Below are 24,000 nucleotides of genomic sequence, written 5' to 3'. Positions count from 1 at the left end.
TTTAATTTACCTGTAAAGTCCGAAGTTTAAAACCTTTTTTAAAAAAACCCACGTTGTTTGTTTTTGTGTTTTTTTAATGAAACATTGGTCCTTGCTCCTTTAATTGAAAAAGAAAATTAGGGTTTGAATGACATTTTTCGAGGAGTTATAAGCTTCGAAAGATGGCGGGTGGAATTATTCAATCACGAAATTTCTGACACTGCTAGTGCATCTATTACGTTGGTAGCTATGGAAAAAGTGATTTCTGTGCGCGATGGCAGCAGCACATTCTGGGGAGAACCATGTCTGGCTGTTAGGTTTTTGTTGGAATTTTTTGGATGTTATGAATCGGTCTATGCCTACAATTAACCTTTCGGTCAGATCTGATATTATAGAGGACACATCCTTTTTAAACATGGATTGCAGGGGTAGATCAGATATGAATGTACGGAAACTATCCCTGTCAGCCATGGAGTATAGGTATACAGTACGGGGGAGAGATACGTCTGAATACTTATTACATTTCATTTTTATCTTAACTGATACAACGGAGTGGGAAGTTGAGAGAAAAAGGTCTAGAAGGCTTGCGTACTGACCGGTAGTATCGGGCATACGGGTGGGCTCGCGAACAATCTGAGTGAGGTCATAAGCAATGATAAAATCATGACAGAACCTCCCCTCATCATCTGTTTTATTTGAGTGAGTCAGCCATTCCACGTCATGGACATTAAAGTCACCGCAAATGTGAATTTTAGCGAGGGATGAGCAGACAGGATGTGGTCAATTTTCTCAGATATACTCTTAAAGAGAGTAACACCGCTCTTGTGGGGGCGATAGAGGGCAAATATAAATGCAGTGGTGTAAGCAAGTGCAACCCTGAAGCACATATAAGGTAAAGTAGGGTCTTCACTGGAGATATCCCTGCCACATGGGACGCCATCTTTAATGTAGGCGCATATACCATGCCCATGGCGATCTTAGATGTTAAGTTAGAGTATCCTTTAATTATGAACTCATCTAGGGAAATGGTCGGCCCTATTCTAGTTTCGCTTAGAAAGAATATGTTTGGTTTCGTCTCCTGTAATTGGGTTTCAACCTGTGGAAAGTTGGAACGTAGACCCCTGATGTTGGAGAAGGAGACATGTTAGTAGGGGTCTACGTTGTAGGATGGGGTTCTAGGTTTATTCGTGTTTTTTTTGGGGGGGGGTTAGATATTTCATGTTGAGGATTTTGGGATTTGTGGAACAGGTCAGCATACTTGATTAGAGCAGGACAGAGAGGGAAAGCAGGAGAGAAAAGACAGGATTTTTTTTTTGTGATTTTTTTTCATGTTGAGGATTTGGGATTTGTGGAACAAGTCGACAGAGAGGGAAAGCAGGAGAGAAAAAGACAGTAAATTTTTTTTTTTTTGCAGCACATAAGGTAAAGCCATAACAATTACCCACTAGTATGGCATCGAGAGGCCCCACCAGAAACTACTGCATGGTCCAGAATCCATTCACTAAATGGCAATACAGCAGCTCCATGTACTTTGAACCTGCTGATAGGATAGCCTCCTTAGTGGTTAATCTCTATCTATCTATCTATCTATCTATCTATCTAAGTTTTATTAGGATAACCAATCAGATTACACGTTCTTTCTCTAAAAAATAAAAACAAGTATCCATCATTATTGCGTCCATTTTAAATTTACAGGATTTTTTATATGAAACTCTATTAATAGTTCTAAATTCCTTGTTGGAGCAGGATTTTATTGAATGGCTTTTGAATTCAAGTAAACTGTTGTACCTGTGAATCCGTTATCGTTGATGATGGGTCGTAGTTCCAGCTCAAACTATTTTGATAACTGTTGATACAAGACTCAAAAAAATAAAATATGTACAACTTTTCCGTTTGGTTTTATTGACCGAGCAATAAATACCGAATAAGATTACGTTGACAGTTCATGCACATTTAGTGGAGAGACTTCTTTTTTTTTTTTTTACAAGGGTGTCACCACTTATCAAGGCCCAGAGGCCACTCGAGGATAAGGGTTAATAGGTATACATTAGTCATTGTGATTTTAGCATAGTAAACAGTGGGAATTTTGAAACTTGGATTACTTAGGGGACGATTCAATTAGAACTTGTTCACATTGGACTTTTTCTTTTTTTTTCATAGGTATCAACTCATTATCAAGGCCAAGAGGCCACTCAAGGATAAGGGTTAAAGAGTGTACAGTAGAAATTGGACAATATAGTAATCATTAGTAATGAAAATTTGGTAAATTTGATAACTTATATGGAACGGCTCATCAAGAACTTATTTACGTTAGACTTGAAGACAACCATATTGTAGTCAGCCGGAAAGCAGGAAAACGGAAGACAATTCCACAGGCGTGCAGTTCTAATAAAAAAAGCTTTGTTCATGGAATCTACGTTTAGGTTTAGGCACAGATAAAGAGTGGGGGGAATTATTGATAGTGTTTACAGCTAGACGAGTGTTTCTTGTGAAAGTTTTGCGAGGGGGGACCATAGATTGAAGCTCAGTCGAACACTTTCCATGAAAATAACGATACATCAGAGACAAACTCGCAACATCTCTTCTGTGAGATAGAGGTTGCAAGGAAGAGAAAAGGACATCTCCTACGAGGCTACGAAGTCTATTTTGAACTCTATCAAGGCAGGCCAAGTCCTTTCTAGCAGCTCCTGCCCAGATGTGGCAACAGTATTCCATCCTTGGACGTATCTGGCTCTTATATAGATAGAGAATAGCATCAGCAGTGAGATATCTACTGGATCGATAGAAAGATCCCACCATTTTTCCAGCGGCCTTGGCAACAGATTTGATGTATGTGTTCCATTTAAGATCAGGAGTAATGGTCAAGCCCAGAAGCTTGTCAAAACTTGAGGCTTCCTGAAGACGAGAGCCATTCATTTCAATTGATGCCAGATGTGGATCAGAATGTTGATGATGTAAAGAGAGAAGCTTGGTTTTAGATGCATCAAAAGTAACCAGCCACTCCTTTCCCCATTGTACTACATGCTCAAGATCAGAGGAGAGAGAATTGGAGAGAACTTGGTCGTTTACTGTCTTAGATGTGCTACCATAAATGGTAGTGTCGTCAGCATAAATGTCTACAAATGATGTAAGGATGTGATTTGGAAGATCGTTAATGCAGATCAGGAAAAGAGTTGGGCCCAGGATGGACCCCTGAGGGACACCGGCATTAATACTGTGGGCTTCTGATTTTTGCCCCTCAACTACTACTTTTATGAACCTATCAGAAAGAAATGATTTTATAATTGAGAAGACATTTCCAGCTATACCATAGCTAGAGATCTTATGAAGTAAACCTTTATGCCATACCCTATCAAAGGCCTTAGATATGTCAAGAGCAATTGCCCTAGAAAGGTTGCCTTCGTCGAGAGATTTGCTAATCCTATGAGATATAACTGTAAGCACATCTGCTGTAGATCTAGCAGAACGGAAACCATATTGAGTGTCACTAAAAAGGTTATTTTTGTTGAGATGGTTGATTACTTCTGTATTTAACACAGATTCCAGCAACTTACTCATGACGCACAGGAGACTTATTGGCCTGTACTGAGAGGGGGATGAGCGATCACCTGAATTCTTAAATACAGGGCATACAGATGAAATTTTCCAGGGAGATGGGAAACTATTCTCCTTAAGACAACGTTTAAATAGTTTTGTAAGTATGGGCGCTAGTTCAGGTTGAAGTTTTTTGAGTACTATAATTGGAATACCGTCCGGGCCAGTTGCTTTACTGGAATCAAGGTTTTTGATTAGCTTGGCAACATCACGTACAGATATACGTATATCACATAGTGTGTTTTCAGATACAGGAGGAAATATTCTACAGTTTCTGTGTCTGTTTTTGCTTACCAATTCTCTTTTAGCGTAAACCCGTTTGTCTTCTTACACTTTCTCATTTCGTGTTTTCCCCGCGTCTATATTTTGCTCTTTGTATGCTTGATTGTCCTTTTGATTTTATCGCTTTACGATTACATCAAATTACGTCGTTGTAACTTATTATCGGAATTTTTGCGAATATAAATTGTTTAGATTTGACCTGAAAACCGAATTCATTTCCCATTGAAGAACAACAACAAGAACTTCTTTCAAAAGAAAAAAAAATATGATAGACTAAAATATTCTAGACGCGATCATCTAATGCCTTTGATTTATTTGAATTTTACTCGTTACTGGAAATATGCTTTGAAGAATAAATGACAATTCATACTGTCATCCTAAACTCTCATTTTCTCTCTCTCTCTCTCTCTCTCTCTCTCTCTCTCTCTCTCTCTCTCTCTCTCTCTCTCTCTCTCTCACACACACACACACACACTCTCTCTCTCTCTCTCTCTCGCTTTCTCTTTCTCTTTCACGCTCTCTCTCCCTTTCTTTCTCTCTTTCTCCCATTCTCTATTTCACACAGCCAACCTTCAGCGAATCAAACCGAAGGAGAAGCAGCTATGTATATTTACCTGATTAATAAACGGGTCTCCGCTGAGCGTATCATCATTTCCGATCATTTGCAGCATTGAATACAACTGAAATATAAATAAAAGAATCTTTTAAGATTTGTATTCATAAATATTAGTTAAGAAAATATTTTTATTAGTTGGCATTGATTAGCATAAATGAACTTTTCAAAATCTTCCATTAATATATTTTACTTGATATTCAAGTTTATTTGGGAAAACAATCATTAATGAACCAAAATAGACAGAAACTTTTCGATGTGTTCCACTTGGGGCTATATTATACGGCATAATTACGTTGACACACCGGTTCCCGTCATATCACCGAAGTTAAGCAACGTTGAGCCTGGTCATTACTTAAATGGGTGACCAATTTGGGAAGACCAGGTGCTGTATGTAGGAAGACGTCGACACCTCCCTGCAAAAACTAGCAAAAACCTAACGTCGTCATCTCCCCTAACGGGGATATACATGCGACTGGGGACCACTTATGAATTTCATACTCCCTGAATAGGGTTGGTGCTAACTGCAGTACTAAATGAATGACCATTTGAAAAGACCGAGTGTTATATGTAACAAAAATCTCCTTTAATTAGAATAAAAATGTGCATATTAATGGGGCAATGGTTAGTTTTTAAACTTTAACAACTATCTTCATTCCACTTAGAGCGGCTACAGCGGAATTGCGTCATATCTATTACTTCAGATACCACACGATTCTACATGCAAAACTGTTTATTTGCAATATATAAGACACAAAAAAACAAATATATACAATAGATTCAGCAATTGATCAATATGTGCATTAGAAAATGACAAGTTCCTATTTTCCATGAACAGATGGTCAATCTTATAAATTCAAGATGACCACTATTACAATAGATAAATCAGTCAGAACCACAAAAGGTCAAGAGCTGAAAACTGTACCACGAGAAACTATTTCTTTCTCCTAGTCTTTTTCCTTTTTTCGTTGCCCTTTCTTTTTCTCTCTTTTTATCGCAACGAGGGAAAAGCAGTAGTCATTCATGAAAGAGTGTAGATGTTTCTGCTTAACGATTCGATTTTATGTTGTTTTTTTTTTAATGTAAAAATAAATAATTACAATTGTTTATATAATATGCTTTGTTCACTTTTTTGGCAATTATTCAATTTCAAACAACGATGTTCCTTTTCCCGAATTTGAAATCATTAATTCGCTGCAGAGAATTAATGACACCTTACTACAACTGTGTTTTACCCGTTCAGCCAGACAATGGGCTATAGAATTTGTGAACCTGAAGACAAACTAGCCTCAGGAGACAATGGTCAACACCTGTCTAAACGGGAATATGGCTATCGTCACCCAAGAAGCTAGTGAAGCTGTGCACAGGACTATAAGATTCTTTCCATAGACATCACCACGACACGGACACATCAAAGATACAATCCATGGATCACAATAGTTCCATAACACACGGTCTGTGAAGCTCAAGCCCTGTCGATAGCCGCAGTCCGATTAATTTACTGTTCTTGAACTATCTCAATATAAATACCTCCGGTCTACTTGACTATCAGCAAAATCCCATCTCTTTACTGCATGTCCTAAGATGCCGGAAGATCTTCATATTTTAAAAGGTTCTTTGCTCTGGCCTTTTAGCTTTTAAATTTCTCTCCTTGTTTTATTTTTTATGTTTCCCCGATCGTACCAACATGCAAAAATTTAAATGGTATATCAATAAATATTCTGCTACCCAACTTCCCACCCAGGTTGTTTGATCCTATGTAGCCCCTAACACAGTAGTTCCTTGCGTTTCGATGATAATATACCTCGTTTGGTTGAAGGAAAGTAAAAATTAAAAAATTAAAATGTCAGTAGCAATAATTTGATGATTCCGAAATTTATAATAACATCTATATATGTAATGTAATTATTATTTGTAAAATCTAACCGTAGTTTTCGATATAAACAATTTAAGATTTACAACATACCTGACAATGATGTATTTGGAAACATAATAATCATATAATAATTTAAGCAAAACTAAAGAAAACTATTAAATAGAATCGCAAATTTAGATGTAATGGAAACTTTAATGGAAACTTTAATGGAAACTTTAATGGGTTTTTCGATTATCTAAAACATATTTTAATGTGCAAAATATAATGAAGCTATTGTGAATAGATAATTTTGTTAGCATTTAGTTTTAAGTAGAAAGAAAAAGCAATAACACAATTGCAAACCGATTAGTAGTTCGTAGTATAACTAATGTTTCAAAGATTTAAACAAATTTAGAAAGAGTTTATAAAATAAAAACGTTTCTCTAATTTAATTGGTAAACATGTTTTACCTTTGTTAGGCCTTTTAATTTTGTTGGTTTATCCATCCAAGGAAGTTTCCTGATCAGTTCCAATGCGGTGGAATGAATCATTTTTGGAACATGGATATTCTAAAACAAATAATAAAAAGTGTGTTAGTTTTATTTACAAAGCGTAAGTAAAGTTTGTAGTTTCATTTTTAGCTCAGAAAATACACGAATTTCTCTGAAGAAAAAATGGCCAGCAAAATCTGATTCTCATAAAAAATGGTTGCTTTTATGTATTGATGGCTATGCCGTTTGGAGCTGAGCAGAAAATTATGTAGTGCTTGCAGACGTGCAATTTTCAAATTCGATTGTGGTGATATATTTATTTATAACTCATTGACCTTGTTCAAATTATCTCCCCTGAATTATATTAGCATGGAAAAAACATAATTCTTCAATTTGGAAATATAAAATAAACTCACACATGCTAGATGCGAAAATTGAATCGAGGATTAGTCTCTCTTTTCGTTGGGCTATGGGAGACCAGAGAACGTGTCAATCGGGCTCTCCGTTTTATAGTTTTTTTTTTGTCTTCTGTTTTTTTGTTTTTTACTCTACTGACGCTGTGTCGCCATATCTCGTTTATGTGGGAGTTTAGATGCGACTATACAAACAGCATGGCACTTTCGCAACTGACCGTAAAATTATTGTATAGTGAGTTGTTTACATTAGATCGTTTATCATTCTCTAATGACAAGACATATTTTATTTCCATTGTTTTCGTGACATTTACGTAGAATTATCTTTAGTTACTTTGTATGCTTAACCTCTTTCGTGTGTCATCTATTATTTCCTCCTTGTGTTTGTCTTCTACTTTCTCTGTGAAACATTTTCGAATGTGATGACTCTTAGATATTTTTTAGGTTTTGTGCTCTCGTGTATCAATGAAAATATACTGAAAAGAAAAAACTGTGAAACGTACTTGTGCGTGGCTTTCTTACGGTGGAATTAATTTGTACAACATGCAATCCACTTTCGAGTGGTGTACGGAGTGCCACATGGCGTGTTTAATGGGACGGTTGGTTCATGTCGAACTCTTAGGTTTTTAGTCACAGTCTACCTTCTTTTTCGGTGAGTAAGAAGCCTTGTTTTCCTAGCCAGCCCTAAAACGAGGACAGTGACAGACCAGTTGTGTGGGCATCATTAAAGAGAGCGCGGTTTTTGTAAGAGCTTTCCTTCTCTTAGATGTACATCTTTTACCAGGGCTACGGAGTCCCATCAACCGCATAAATATATATATATATATATATATATATATATATATATATATATATATATATATTACAAGGTGGTAACAACTTATCAAGGCCCGGATGTTATAGCGTATGCAGTACGTTAGTGTTGAGATTTGATAAAGTGTCTTACTTAAGGAGGCAATTCATCAGGAATTTGTTTATGTTGGACTTGAAGACATCCAAGTTGTAGTCAGGTGGGAAACAGGTAAGCGGAACAGAGTTCCACAGGCGTGCACTTCTAAGAAAGAAGATGGAATCTACGTTTTGGTTTTGGCACAGATAAAGAGTGGGGAAAAGTATTGACTGCGGTTTCAGCTAGACGGGTGTTTTCATGAAAGATTGGCGAAGGGGGACTAGAGATTGGAGCTCAGACGAGCACTTGCCATGGAAGTAACGATAAAACAAAGATGGGCTCGCAACGTCTTTCATGTGGGAGAGAGGTTGCACGGAAGAGAAAAGGACAACCCCCCCCCACAAAGCCACGAAGTCTATTTTGTACTCTGTCAAGGCAGGATAGGCTGTTTTTGGCAGCTCCTGCCCAGATGTGACAGCAGTACTCCATCCTTGGATGTACTTGCCTTTTATACAGATAGAGAATTGCATCAGCAAAACATGGTGCTTCCCCTAGACGAGAGCAATCCATTTCAATTTATGCCAGATGGGGATCAGAACGTTGATGATGTAAAGATAGGAGTTTGGTTTTAGATGCATTAAAAGTAACCAGCAACCTCTTCCCCCACTGTACAACGCGATCGAGATCAGAGGAGAGAGAATCAGATAGAACTTTGTCATTTAAGGCCTTTGATATATTGTCCTCAGTATATATGTCAACGAATGACGGTATAACTGGAAATGTTTACTCGATCATTAAATCGTTTCTCTCCGATATGTTCATAAGAGTATTGGTTGATGAGCAGAAATCAGAGGCCTTAAAGTATTAATGCTGGAGTCCCTCAGGGGTCTATCCTGGGCCCAACTCTCTTCCTGATCTACATCAATGATCTCCAAAAAGGCATACATAAACCATTCGTTGACATCTATGCTGATAACACGACCATCTATGGCAACACATCAAAGGCCGTAAATGACAAAGTTCTATCTGATGCTCTCTCCTTTGATCTCGAGCGCGTGGTACAGTAGGGGAAGAGGTGGCTGGTTAATTTTGATGCATCTAAAACCAAGCGTCTATCTTTACATCATCAACGCTCTGATCCCCATCTGGCATCAACTGGATTGCTCTCGTCTTGGGGAAGTACCATGTTTTGACAAGCTTCTGGGGTTGACCTTTACTCCTGATCTGAAATGGAACAAGTACATCAGGTCTGTTGCCAAGGACGCTGGGAAAATGGTGGGATCGTTCTACCGCTCCAGAAGATATCTCACTACTGATGCAATTCTCTATCTGTATAAAAAGCAAGTACGTCCAAGGATGGAGTACTGCTGCCAAATCTGGGCAGGAGCTGCTAAAAGCAGCCTATCCTGTCTTGACAGAGTATAAAATAGACTTCGTGGTTTAGTGAGGGATGCCCTTTTCCATTCCCTGCAGCTTCTCTCCCACAGAAGAGACGTTGCGAGCCTGTCTTTGTTTTGTCGTTATTTCCATGGCAGGTGCTCGTCTGAGCTCCAATCTTTCGTCCCCCCTCGTCAAGCTTTCACAAGAAACACCCATCTGGCTGAAACTACTGTCAATAATTTTCCCCACTTTTTATCTGTGCCTAAATCCAAACATAGATTTCATATGCAGAGCTTCTTTCTCAGAAGTGCGCGATTGTGGAACTCTCTTCCGTTCGCCTATTTCCCACCTGACTACAACTTCGACGTCTTCAAATCCAACATAAACAAGTTCCTGACAAACCGCCCCCTTAAGTATGACACTCTATCAAATCTCCGATAATAATGATTACGACAATACTATCTCATTGATTACTGTACACGCAATAACCCTTATCCATGAGTGGCCTCCGGGCCTTGATAAGTGGCGACTCCCATGTAAAAAAAAAGTTGTGAGAAAAAGGTCTAGAAGGCCAGCGTACTGACCGGAAGTATCGGGCACACGCGTGGGTTCGTGAATAATCTGGGTGAGGTCATAGGCAATGGCGAACTCGTGACAAAATCTCCCCTCATCATCTGTCTTGTTCTAGTGGGTCAGCCATTCCACATTGTGGACATTGATGTCACCACAAATGTGGATGTTAGCCGAAGAATGAGCAGACATGATGTGGTCAATTTTCTCAGATATTCTCTTAAAGGGAGTAACTCCGCTGTTATCGGGGCGATAGAGGGCAAATATAAATGCAGTAGTGTAAGCAAGTGCAACCCGGAAGCACATATAAGGTAAATTAGGGTCTTCTCTGGAGATAACCCTACCACACGGAAAGCCATCTTTAATGTAGGCACATATTCCATGCTCATGGCGATCTTGGGGGTCTGACTTCGATGTTCAGTTAGAGTATCTTTTAATTATGAACTCGTCTAGAGAAGTGGTCGGCCCTATTCGAGTTTCGCTTAGAAAGAATATGTTTGGTTTCGTCTCCTGTAGTTGGGTTTCAACCTCTGGAAGGTTGGAACGTAAACCCCTGATGTTGGAGAGGGGGACATGGTAGTAGGGGCCTACGTTGGAGGATGGGGTTCTAGTTTATTCGTGATTTTTTTCTGGGGATATTTCATGTTGAGGATTTGGGATTTGTGGAACAGGTCGACATACTTGGTTAGAGCAGGACAGAGAGGAAAAGCAGGAGAAAAAAAAACAGGAATTTTTTTTGCAGCACATGATAAGGTAAAGCCGTAACAATTACCCACTAGTATGGCATCGAGAGGCCCCACCATAAACTACTACATGGTCCATAATCCATTCACCAGATTGCAATACAGCAACCCCAGTATTTTGCCCCTGATGATAGGACAGCCTCCTTAGCCGTTAATTAAAGGTTCTAGTCCCTGACTATCAGGCGGATAACGTCAGCCCAGATGAAACGTTTACCTCCAGTACCCTTACTAGTGGCATGGCCACAAGGATAGACATAGAAACAGAAGATTTCCGACATATCAGGCTACTGTTCACGAAGTACTGCCGACCTGGAAAGCAGCTTTTTCGTCACGCTTTGTCAGAAAAATCACTCATTGGAAATGGGGACTGGGGGACAAATAAGGAGAAGCGAGAGTAACGAGAACCGCCGATAACGCATCCATAATGCTCTCCGTGCGTTGTCTACTCTCCATATATATATATATATATATATATATATATATATATATATATATATAGGACAGCTGATGGTCTACTTGTATTGCATGTCTGGTATTCTGCACAACTACTTGTCCAGCACCCCCTCACTCATCCACCCTAACTGAAACTTTTAAATAAAATAAAATGAAATGACAGCTCAAGCAAAAGTTACGTTTAAACCAGGACCAAACTCAAAGAAAACCAACCTGCCTCCTCCCTTGAGGCTTGCATTTACTAATATCCGCGGGCTTAGAACTAACTTAGATGATGTTGAGTCATTTCTCCTTGTAAACACCCCGGATATCTTAGCATTAAGTGAAACTAACCTTCACTCCTCCATACCCTCTAACCACTTTAACATGCCTGGTTATCTCCCACTCTACCGTAAGGACTCGGACAGACATATGCATGGACTTGGAGTCTATATTCGAAACACCCTCCCCCTAACTAGAGAAATAAAACTAGAATCAGAGGGCCAGGCCTTTATGTGCTTCAGACTAAATATGCAACACAATATTAGCTACTTATATTTTCTCTACCGCTCTCCCTCAAACCAAGACTGTACCCTAATAAACAAAGTCTCAGACAGCATAGATATAGCACTCTCCCTCGATACTAGCGCACAAATACATGTATTTGGTGACTTCAATGTCCACCACAGTAACTGGCTAGGATTCTCAAATCACACAGACGTAGCTGGTAGCGCCACATATAGCTTCTCTATATCTCATTCCCTATCTCAGATGGTTACATTTCCGACACGTTTCCCAGACCAGCACGATCAACATGCCTCACTTCTAGATCTCTTTCTGACAACAGTTCCCAATGACTGTACAACAAATGCCCATAGCCCACTCGGGAATGCTGATCACGCTGTGATAATGGTAGAAATCAGCCTAAATTCTCGCCCTAAAACTGAAGACCCACTACTCAAAACAACGAGGTATTACAAAAAGGCTGATTGGGAAGCCATCAGGGAGCTCATCAGAGATGCCCCATGGCAAAATATCTTTACTCTTCCAGCGGAACAGTGTGCAAATGAGACAACTGAATGGTTCAAAACTGCTATTGAAGCACATGTTCCCGCACGGAAATACTATAGCAAGCCCCACTCCCCCCAATGGTTTACTTCTGCTTGTGCAGCTGCCATTTGTCAAAGGCAGCATGCGTTCCGCAGATTCAACCGACATAAGTCCAGCTCAAATAAACAGAAGTTTATAGAAGCTAGAAATAATTGTAAGAGAGTGATAGACACAGCTAAGTCAGATTACTCTGAAACCACCAGAAAGCGCATCGAAGCACAGAAATTAGGAACCCGGGATTTTTGGAAAATCTACAACAGCGTAGTTAATAATGGACAGTCAATTATTCCCCCACTAACAAACAATCATGAGGTTGCTTGCACGGCAACTGACAAGGCTAATCTGCTTGCCAGTCGGTTTGCCTCAAACTCCACACTGAACTCGGTACACCACTCACTCCCTGATTTTCCTCTGCGAACAGACGCCACACTTGACGACTTGAAAATCACCCCTTCTCAGGTACATGCTATTATAAAAAACCTAGACACCTCTAAAGCATGTGGACCAGATCTCATCCCGGCTGTGCTATTAAAAAAATGCTCTGCCGAGGTTGCTCCAGTTCTGTCCAAACTTTACAATAAATGCCTTAACGAATCTTGTTTTCCCGACTGCTGGAAAACCGCATCTGTGGTACCAGTCTTCAAGAATTCTGGTGAAAGAACTGACCCACTAAATTATCGCCCCATTAGCCTCCTCCCGCTTTTCGCCAAAATATTTGAGTCCTTAGTTAATAAAGCCCTAGTCCAGCACCTAACAGCTGCTAAACTCTTGACTGACAAACAATATGGATTCAGGCAAGCCCGTTCAACAGCAGATATCTTAACTGTAGTTTCTGAACGTATATACCGTTCATTGGATAAAACAGGGGAGGGTAGAGCGGTGGCCCTTGATATATCTAAGGCTTTTGACAGGGTATGGCACGATGGTCTTCTAAGGAAAATTAGATCATATGGAATCACTGGAAGAATTCATAACGTAATTAAATCCTTCTTAAGTAATAGAAAAATCAAAGTTGTCCTCGACGGACGTACATCCAAACAATATGACATAAATGCGGGAGTGCCTCAGGGGTCTATCCTTGGACCTCTATTGTTCCTGATATTCATAAACGACCTCCCTGATAATATTGTTTCGGAGATGGGTATATTTGCCGATGACACCACTCTCTATAACAGATATGAGGGGAAAACAAATGAACACATATCCAAGAAAATGGCAGAAACACTAGAGGATGACCTCCAATCCGTAGTGGAATGGGGACAAAAATGGTTGGTCTCATTCAATGCTGCTAAGACTAAGCTTGTTTCCTTCAATAACTACAAGAAACCTTCTCTACCACCAATAGCAATGGCCAAGAACACATTGCCTGAAAGTACTTCTTTTAAACTCCTCGGCCTAACGTTTACAGGGAATATGAACTGGAATAGATACATTGAGAGCATTGCCAAGGCTGCTGCAAGGAAGGTTGGCTCCCTCTACCGTGCTAGAAAACTACTTACGCCTGCCAGTATCCTATACCTCTATAAGGCAACCATTCGCCCATGTATGGAGTACTGTTGTCACATCTGGGCTGGTGCATCTGCTGCTTGTCTCTCGCTCCTGGACAGGGTTCAAAAAAGAGTCGCAAACCTGATAGGTCCTGAACTGTCATCTGGGCTTCAACCTCTGTCCCATCGACGAGATGTTGCATCCCTCTGCCTGTTCTACAAATACTTTAATGGTGAATGCTCTGACGAACTGCAAACACTTGTACCTCCCCGACGTAACTACCCCCGACAAACCCGACAAGCTACTAAGTCAGGCAGGCTGTGAACCGGCAGCTCTCTCCTTCCTCCTCTTGCGCTTCTGCTGGTCGTGTGTCATGCGTTGATTCTCTGCCCTGTCGGCTCCTAGGCTGATGACGCAACGCCAGGCCGAACGTTTAGCAGCGCGACTCTCCCAAGACTGGGGGCTGATGTCAAAGTCTTTTAGGGACGTTCTCAGACAGTCTTTATATCGTTTCTTTTGGCCCCCTGCATTCCGCTTTCCCTGGCTGAGTTCCCCATAGAAAAGTTGTTTGGGGATTCGGCTGTCGTGCATGCGATACACATGGCCTGCCCACCGGAGCTGGGTTTTGCGGATTATGGTGGTGATGGTATGGAGCCCCGCGCGCTTCAAGACTTCTGTGTCAGGAATTCTGTCTTGCCAGCGGATGTTGAGAAGATTACGGAGGCATCTGAGGTGGAAGCCATTCAACTGTTTTTCATGTCTTTTATATGGCGTCCAAGTTTCGCAGGCGTAGAGTAGGGTTGTCAGGACGACCGCTCGGTATACTTTCAATTTGGTTGCGAGTGTAATGCCTCTCCTCTTCCACACATTGTCTCTAAGTCTTCCAAATGCACTGCTCGCTGTGGAGATCCTATGGTTAACCTCAATGTCAATGGCGGTGCGGGAGAGGGTGCTGCCAAGGTAGGTGAATTGCTCCACAGCATGGATCTTCTGTCCTTTGACAGTGATGCCGGGTTCATGGTATGCATCTCCTGGGGTGGGTTGGTACATAACTTCTGTCTTCTTTGTACTGATGGTGAGACCAAAGTTGTCACAACTGGTGGAAAATCCGTCCATTTGACGTTACATCTCTATCTCATTTGGGGCATTAAGGGCACAGTCATCGGCAAAGAGAAGGTCTCTGATGATGGTTTCCCTCACTTTGTGACTGCCTGCATTCGCCTGATGTTAAACAATTCCCCGTCACATCTGTACTTGATGACAATGCCAGAGTGACTGTCTTTGAAAGCGTCCTGGAGCATGGCAGAGAAAACCATGCTGAAGAGCGTCGGGGCTAAGACACAGCCCTGCTTGACCCCGTTGGTCACAGGGAAGGGTTCTGAGGGGTCGCCGTCATCCAGGACACGAGCGGTCATGCCCTCATGGAACTGCCTGACAATGGCGATGAACCTGTCTGGACAACCAAATTTTTTCATGATCCGCCAGAGGCCATTTCGGCAAACAGTGTCGAAGGCCTTGGTCAGGTCGACGAACGTGGTGTAGAGGCCCCGGTGCTGCTCGACACACTTCTCCTGCAGTTGGCGTGCAGCAAAGATCATATCAGTCGTCGCGCGGCCCGCTCGAAAGCCACACTGGCTCTCGGGAAGAAGACCATCTTCAAGGTGCACCAGCAGGCGGTTGAGAAGGACGCGGGCCAGGATTTTCCCGGCGATGGAAAGAAGGGATATCCCGCGGTGGTTGTCACATGACTGACGATTTCCCTTGCGTTTGTAAATGTGAACGATAGTAGCATCACGAAAATCTTGGGGTAATTCTTCACTCTCCCACATGGATTGAAAGAGTTCTTTTAGTCTTAAAAGCAGTGTAGGTCCACCAGCTTTGTATACTTCTACTGGAATTGAGTCGGGGTCGGGGGCCTTCCTAGAGGAAAGTTGCTTGATGGCTTTGCTTACTTCCTCTGACGAGGGTGGGATGTCGAGCTCCTCGTTGATAGGCTCCTGGCGTAGTCGATCGATGGCTTCATCGTTGATAGAAGATGGTCGGTTTAGCACACTGTTAAAGTGCTCCGCCCATCTATCAAGGATCTGCTTTTTGTCATTCAAGACAGCTGTTCCATCGGAGCTAAGCAGGGGGGAGGAGCTAGAGAACTGGGGACCGTAGACAGCCCTCAGCGCATCGTAAAACTTCCTCATATCCTGGCTATCGACATGCTCCTGGATCTCATCTGCTTTGGCGCTGAGCCAGGCATCCTGCATGGAGCGGAGTCTGGCCTGCACCTTGCTGCGGATGTTGATGAAGGCAGCTTTCTTTGCAAAACACTTGGGGTCACTCTGATGTGCACGGAGAAGTTGGCGTTTCTCCTCCAGGAGGGGCTGAATCTCAGAGTCATTTTCATCAAACCAGTCCTGGTGCTTCTTTTGCTTGGGTCCAATGATTTCGAGAGCGATGGAGTAGGTGGAGTCTCTGAGGTGTGCCCACTGATCTTCGATAGTGTCCGAATTCACACATATATATTTCCACACACACACACACACACACACACACACACACACACATATATATATATACACACACACACATATATATATGTATATATATAACATTATGAACATACATATATATATATATATTAAATTATCAATCACATTACTATATATTGAATTAGCTCTAGGACATTTAACTATCGAGCTTATTATATATCTAAATTACAACGAGCACTTTCTATTTCCTGTATTTTAATTAAACTAGTAATTTCACTGTTACATTAAAATACACTCAGCTCTTTAGACTATTGTTCTAATCTCCTTTAAATTATATATATATATATATATATATATATATATATATATATATATATATATATATATATATATATATATATATATATATGTTCATAATGTTGTCTGGTTGTAGAGAGTTATCTCGCTTTTGAAACAATTATGATAAACCAGGGTTATATTCTTTGGGCCACAGGAGCCAAACGCAAAAAGAAAAGTTCTTAAATTCAAATGTTCGGATGGCAAACACCGACATCCGACATATCTCTATTATAATATAAAAGAAACTTTGTCTGTGTGCATGTGTGAGTGAGTTTGTTTCCTAAGGAATTGGAAACGACTGGTCCGACTTTTTTTTTTTATTTCACAGTAAGGTACTTGATGCGACTTGAGGTGTTCTTACGTAGGTTTTGTATCGGAATACATCGGTAGGGATCGAAAATTGATCATCGAAAAATCCGATTAAAGAAAGAACAGTCCGATTTCGACCAAAGTTGACACTTTTATACAACCTAACATCACAAGTTCATTTGAAAAGTTTTATCACCACGCAAGAAAAAAGGTCTGGCCTATAAAATCAACTGTCGAATTTTTTATAAGACAAGTGAGCGTTCGAAATGAATGTTTCCGTTTAGTACACAATTGAATAATGATACTTGACTTTTGCATTTTAAAACTTTAAGTGAAACCATTATTTACAAATAATTTTACAAAATCAATAGTACTATATAAGCTACTATATATTGTGGACTAAGCCATTGTGTGAAGGCATGTGACGCTTTCTTCTGATACACTGGGGGGGGGCTGTAACAAGAGCAGAAAATCAGTCGATTTGATTTTTTAAAATCCGCTGATTTTGATGCCAATAAAAGTATAAGAGGGTGGATCACTTGTTAATCCTCATTCAATCCCGGACAACGTCGAATCTCCCTACTATTACTTTTATATATTTAATAAAGAATAGCATTACCCTGTATTTTACGGCTTCAGAAAAATATCGGTCTGAATAGATTTTACCAACGAGTCCAGGCATCATGTTACCTGCGAATATGACGCAGCTCAAGTGACGGTCTTCGATTTCAATGCCTGAAATGATCTACAACAAAAATAAAGAGAAAGAGAATAAAAAAGAAATTATCAAAGAGAAAAACATCTTTGAAATTAGATTTTATATATGAAAAAAGTTTCATAAATTCTGGTATAAATGTGTTTATTTCACATCGAATCACCATACATACTTTATAAAGCTTTAACTAATTCCTTTTAAGTGTTTAGTATTATACAGTTTTTGAACCAAATAAAACCTCTGTTCTTCTTTAAATTAATGTTACTTGTGCGATGTATTGAAAGATATTTACTATTTACTCCCTATTTTTATTAGCGTTGTTTTAAATGTTTACACTGAGTGTTATCAATGTTAAAAATGAGACTGAAGCCTCGTTTATATTTCTGGAGTGACGTCAATAAAGGATTTTAATAAAATGAGATATTTTTTATAAGCAACTTTTAAATCTTAGATGAAGAAGCTGGTATTGTTTTATGTTTAGAAATGTTAAATTATTTCCTATTATATATTATTTTTATTGGAATCCTTTGAGATGAGTAATCCATGGCTGAAACGTGGTGAAATAATAACTATGAAGATGAGGATGCAAATAAATAAATATATAATTTTTTACTTTATAAAAATAGTTGATGTTATTCTTTCTTTGGCTCTGTGGTTGTATTGGTTTAATTTTATTTCTGTCGAAATCTATTACATAATAAAGAACAAAATACCAGTGCTGCAGACAATATCTGACCTAACATTCATTTTTTTGTCTTGACTGTAAGAATAAACTCACTTTTTTGTAGCGTTGGTATAATTCGAAGAATTGATTCGGCATTGCGTCCAACTTCGGTAAAACAAATCGTATCACTGTGTAGTCAATCAGGTCGCTAAAGAAAAAAGAAAATAAAAATAAGTCATTAATTGTTCACGGGAATTCAGTGGAGTTAATATTATGACGTTATATAACGTAGCAAGTGTGTGTGTGTGTGTGTGTATGTGTGTGTGTGTGTGTGTGTGTGTGTGTGTGTGTGTGTGTGTGTGTGTGTGTGTGTGTGTGTGTTATCAATTTTTCTTTCGAACATCCAAGTGTATCTAATCTCTTTTTACCTCTTACTGTTGCGTCTGCAAATGAAATGCGCCATGTGACGAAGCTGTTGCGGAGTTGAAGAAGTTCCAAATTGTCATAATCCCCTTTGTTAATTCTATAAATAAAATAAGAATCCTTTCCCTTAAACTATAAAAAAATATATAAATAATCTTTAATTGGTTGAAAAGTTAGTCGCAAGAAGGAGCTATGAGGTCAGATCACGATAAGAACTTTCAAATACGTACCAACAGCAGAACCACAATGGACACCGAAAGAATCATATGGTACTTGTACCTGCAAAGCATTTCTTTGTATTTTTTTTTTTAATGCTGCTCTGAACCAATACACAGATTAGTGTATTGCAGACAATTATACTCTTGAGCGAACATTTGTCCTTTTACAAACACCTTGGAACCAACTTTTTGTTTAAACTAAATTTATTTAGCAACCATTTTCTATTTTTCACTATATGCAAAAACATTTTACTGTTTTCTTAAGTTTTTCTATCTTTGATATAATTCGTTCCGATCACGTTAGTTTGTGCAGCTGTCAGTATAGATTCTGTTTCTCTGTTCATATGTCATCTTCGTGCGACCCCATATTTTATCTCCCTTTTACAACAGTTTCATTACTATTTGTATTGTTAATTTTGATGTTGGTATCAGTATCATGCTTGAGTGCAGTGCGTTGTGCATGATCATTAGGTTCATAGTTATTTTATTAAGGTGTATGAGTTCTTCTTTTGTCCAGTATATGAAACGTTCAAAATATCCAACTATAGACACTGTACCGGTAATTATTTTTTATTGTATTTTTATTATATAATTAGGTTTCTTAGAGTTTTATTATTCTCCTCTTGTATTTTCTTTAAATTCCTTACTTTAATTCTGTTGATTTAATCGCATCTTTTTCTAGAACTGGTCGCCTCTCGATTGAACAGTTTTATGCGTTCTGCTTTCGAGACTTTTTCATCACTAGTAGTGTATACATTTCAACTTTTATGTTCTGGTTCAAAATTTTTTTCCTTTTTCATCACTAGTAGTGTATACATTTCAACTTTTATGTTCTGGTTCAAAATTTTTTTCCTTTTTCATCACTAGTAGTGTATACATTTCAACTTTTATGTTCTGGTTCAAAATTTTTTTCCTTTTTCATCACTAGTAGTGTATACATTTCAACTTTTATGTTCTGGTTCAAAATTTTTTTCCTTTTTCATCACTAGTAGTGTATACATTTCAACTTTTATGTTCTGGTTCAAAATTCTTTTCCTTTTTCATCACTAGTAGTGTATACATTTCAACTTTTATGTTCTGGTTCAAAATTTTTTTCCTTTTTCATCACTAGTAGTGTATACATTTCAACTTTTATGTTCTGGTTCAAAATTTTTTTCCTTTTTCATCACTAGTAGTGTATACATTTCAACTTTTATGTTCTGGTTCAAAATCTTTTTCCTTTTTCATAACTAGTAGTGTATACATTTCAACTTTTATGTTCTGGTTCAAAATTTTTTTCCTTTTTCATCACTAGTAGTGTATACATTTCAACTTTTATGTTCTGGTTCAAAATTTTTTTCCTTTTTCATCACTAGTAGTGTATACATTTCAACTTTTATGTTCTGGTTCAAAATTTTTTTCCTTTTTCATCACTAGTAGTGTATACATTTCAACTTTTATGTTTTGGTTCAAAATTTTTTTCCTTTTTCATCACTAGTAGTGTATACATTTCAACTTTTATGTTCTGGTTCAAAATTCTTTTCCTTTTTCATCACTAGTAGTGTATACATTTCAACTTTTATGTTCTGGTTCAAAATTTTTTTCCTTTTTCATCACTAGTAGTGTATACATTTCAACTTTTATGTTCTGGTTCAAAATTTTTTTCCTTTTTCATCACTAGTAGTGTATACATTTCAACTTTTATGTTCTGGTTCAAAATTTTTTTCCTTTTTCATCACTAGTAGTGTATACATTTCAACTTTTATGTTCTGGTTCAAATTTTTTTTCCTTTTTCATCACTAGTAGTGTATACATTTCAACTTTTATGTTCTGGTTCAAATTTTTTTTCCTTTTTCATCACTAGTAGTGTATACATTTCAACTTTTATGTTCTGGTTCAAAATTTTTTTCCTTTTTCATCACTAGTAGTGTATACATTTCAACTTTTATGTTCTGGTTCAAAATTTTTTTCCTTTTTCATCACTTGTAGTGTATACATTTCAACTTTTATGTTCTGGTTCAAAATTTTTTTCCTTTTTCATCACTAGTAGTGTATACATTTCAACTTTTATGTTCTGGTTCAAAATTTTTTTCCTTTTTCATCACTAGTAGTGTATACATTTCAACTTTTATGTTCTGGTTCAAAATTTTTTTGCTTTTATTAAATTTTGATTTCTTTTATTTTTGCAAATAGTTTCAACCTATAGATGATCAGATGGTTTATTGTTTCTTTCGTTTTTATACATTTGTATCCGCCATTGCACCTGTTGATGAATGGTATTATGATTAAGATAAAACATAGTGGTGACAGAGATGTTCCCTTAAAAAAATGCCTCTCCACATTCGTTATCTCAGTAAAATGTTGTCATGTAGCTATATCAATGTTTCCATTTCTTTATTTCATAAGCTGGTAATTAAATTTTGCATTTATAGAAAACACCAGTAAACTAAATACTAAAAGCGAAAAAGGTACTTTCGTATAAAAATAGTCCGGCATACTTAATCTACTTTTCAGCTCAAAATGCCATAAAAAGGGTTAGATGTGTAAAATTCAATGATACATTAAATTAAAAAAATGGCGATCCAGTGAATGAAAAACGTGAAATATTGCCTAGCATCTTAATCGATCACAATGAAAATATTAATAACGACGACAATTACAGTACTTCTGACGAAAACAGTAACCAGACACGTCGATACCCAATAAGGGAGCGAAAAAGCCAGACTTCTTACAAATTGAAAAGATACAAGATTACACCGTTGATTACTGTTATTCGTTGAACAGCAAACCGGAAAGTTATAATGAGGCGATTAATTCACAAAATCATCAAGAATGGGAACCAGCTATGGTATCCGAATTGAAAGCTTTATCTGAAAATAACACATACGAAATAGTGGGAAAACCAATAGATAAAAATATAAATTCTTCACGCTGGGTTTTTTTCCAAAAAAATCACAGCTTCTGGCAGTGAAACTTTTAAAGCAAGATTTGTAGCGAAAGGTTTCTCACAAATTCCTGGAGTGGAATATTGTGCAACATTTTCACCAATGACAAACTTAACATAGATCCTTAAGCATAAAATTATACATGTTTGAAAGAGTGTGGTTTTGTTGTGGTCGATCCATTCTATAGTTTTTTTCTTTCTGTTTTTTACGTCAGACATTATCTATTTATCTTGTCGTTTTACGGTACTCCGTTCTAGTCCACAATTATTAAGACAATGGTTTTCATTCAGCTGTGGCGTTAAAGTTTTTCTCTTTGTCGGTAAGCAGGTTATCGGTCTGCAGTTGCTTTTTTTCGTATCAATGGTGTTTCTTTTTTTAGTCATCTACTGATATGTACGTTTTGTGTATACCTCTTCTTAGGTTTTGAGTTCAGTTTTTCATGCAGGGTTGTGATCTACTTAAACAAAAATGTTTGTATTCCGTCGCGGCTTCACGTACGTTATTTTTGCTAAAGTTGTATTGAGTGTTTTTTTATTAATTTTGGTTTATCTATCTGTTTCAATTTTACGACGCTTTTTTACATGTTTTTCAGTCTATTGTGCTTTTGTAACTTTTCTCACATATTTCCTCTTGTTTCTGTTAATTTCGATTATTATTCTGTGTTTGCTCTTCCGCCGTTACTATTGATTACGTGTTCAAATTTGAATTTGCATTTTTCTTTGTCTTCCTTGCTTTGTTGGTATCTTTATTTTAGATCTTTATCTTTCTAGTCTTGCTACTTTTTGCTCAATTACAGTTTTTAATTCCACCGTTTTTTGTGTTTGTTTTTATTTGTTTTTTGGTTTTTTTACATATTTGGCTTCGAATTATTTAGTAGTAGTAGTAGTAGTAGTAGTAGTAGTAGTAGTAGTAGTAGTAGTAGTATCTATATATTTATACGATAGCGTGTGTGTCACGTTTATATCTTTTTTCTTCCGAGTGACTGTCATTTAATTGTTATGACCTTCCATTTCTTGTAATAAATAATTTTTAAGTTTTGGTTTCGGTTTCGATTATAGCTGATGGCACTCAAGTCAGTTAATTTTTTATAAATAATTTTCCCAAGAAATTTTCCATAAGTTTTGGTTTCGCTTTCGATTCAAGCTGATGCACCCAAGTCATATGGATATATTTTTTATTTTTGAAATCACAACTTTATGATATCTACAAATCGATAGAAATTGACTCTATAGTTATATATATGAAATCTGCATGCATTAAAATATATTTAGGCGTATTTTACGACCGGGGTATGCCGACCGTCCCAGCTAGCTTAAATAAATACTTTTGTAGTTTTAACAAAAGAGCTACAATACTATCATGGCGTTTTCATTTACGCTGAACATCCACAGAAAACTAACAATATTATTATTATTATTATTATTATTATTATTATTATTATTATCATTATTATTATTATTATTGTTATTGTTATTGTTATTGTTATTATTATTATTATTATTATTATTATTATTATTATCGTCGTCGTCGTCGTCGTCGTCATCATCATTATTATTATTCTTGTTATTGTTATTGTTATTGTTATTATTGTTATTATTATTATTGTTATTATTGTTATTATTGTTATTATTGTTATTATTATTGTTGTTGTTGTTGTTGTTATTTTTTTTTTTTTTTTTTTTTTTACATTTTCACCCCAAACAAGGCAAATTGCCACTTTGGTGTAGGGGGCTACTATCAGGGGCAACAACTACTGGGGTACTATGTAGGGATTTGGGCAGCAAGGTGTCGGTTCACGTTACACTTGAACTTCTGCACGTCAGTACTGTTGGGGAAGCAGGGACCTGGAATGGAATTCCAGAGTCTTGCGGTTCTGGGGAAGAAACTATTGGAGTAAAAAGATCTTTTACATCTAGGGACCTCTACAGTGTGGGGGTGGGATCTAGTAGCCTGTCGGGTTTGTCGAGGGTGCTCGCGTCGTGGGGGCACAAGTGATTGCAGTTCATCAGAGCATTCACCACTAAAATACTTGTAGAACAGGCAGAGGGATGCAACATTTCGTCGATGGGACAGAGGCTGAAGCTTAGAT

General features: G+C 37.9%; 2 protein-coding genes and 1 pseudogene across 3 annotated transcripts in view; 2 read left to right on the top strand and 1 right to left on the bottom strand.

Annotated features, from left to right (window-relative positions):
- LOC145266611 (membrane metallo-endopeptidase-like 1) overlaps positions 1 to 24,000 on the bottom strand; it is a 143,988-nt gene that overhangs the window by 25,322 nt on the left and 94,666 nt on the right. For both annotated transcript variants that reach the window (XM_080122512.1, XM_080122520.1), the window contains exons 10-13: positions 18,461 to 18,554; positions 17,587 to 17,712; positions 6,794 to 6,892; positions 4,470 to 4,535 (exon numbers count right to left, since the gene is read on the bottom strand). In XM_080122512.1, coding sequence (XP_079978638.1) covers positions 4,470 to 4,535; positions 6,794 to 6,892; positions 17,587 to 17,712; positions 18,461 to 18,554 — 385 coding nt within the window. The remainder of the gene's footprint in view (positions 1 to 4,469; positions 4,536 to 6,793; positions 6,893 to 17,586; positions 17,713 to 18,460; positions 18,555 to 24,000) is intronic.
- Positions 1,953 to 24,000, top strand: part of LOC145272817 (uncharacterized) — a 731,987-nt gene continuing 709,939 nt past the window's right edge. Inside the window, exon 1 of the mRNA XM_080127049.1 lies at positions 1,953 to 3,811. The gene's annotated coding sequence lies outside the window, so the exon portion shown is untranslated. The remainder of the gene's footprint in view (positions 3,812 to 24,000) is intronic.
- LOC145273484 (5S ribosomal RNA) lies at positions 4,747 to 4,865 on the top strand (annotated as a pseudogene).

The sequence above is a fragment of the Euprymna scolopes genome, chromosome 4 (genome assembly GCF_053919585.1).
Source record: "Euprymna scolopes isolate OS-2025 chromosome 4, ASM5391958v1, whole genome shotgun sequence".
In the NCBI taxonomy this organism is placed as follows: domain Eukaryota; kingdom Metazoa; phylum Mollusca; class Cephalopoda; order Sepiida; family Sepiolidae; genus Euprymna; species Euprymna scolopes.
Note: the sequence above shows the minus strand (reverse complement) of the source record. Positions and strands in the feature narration are given on the sequence as shown.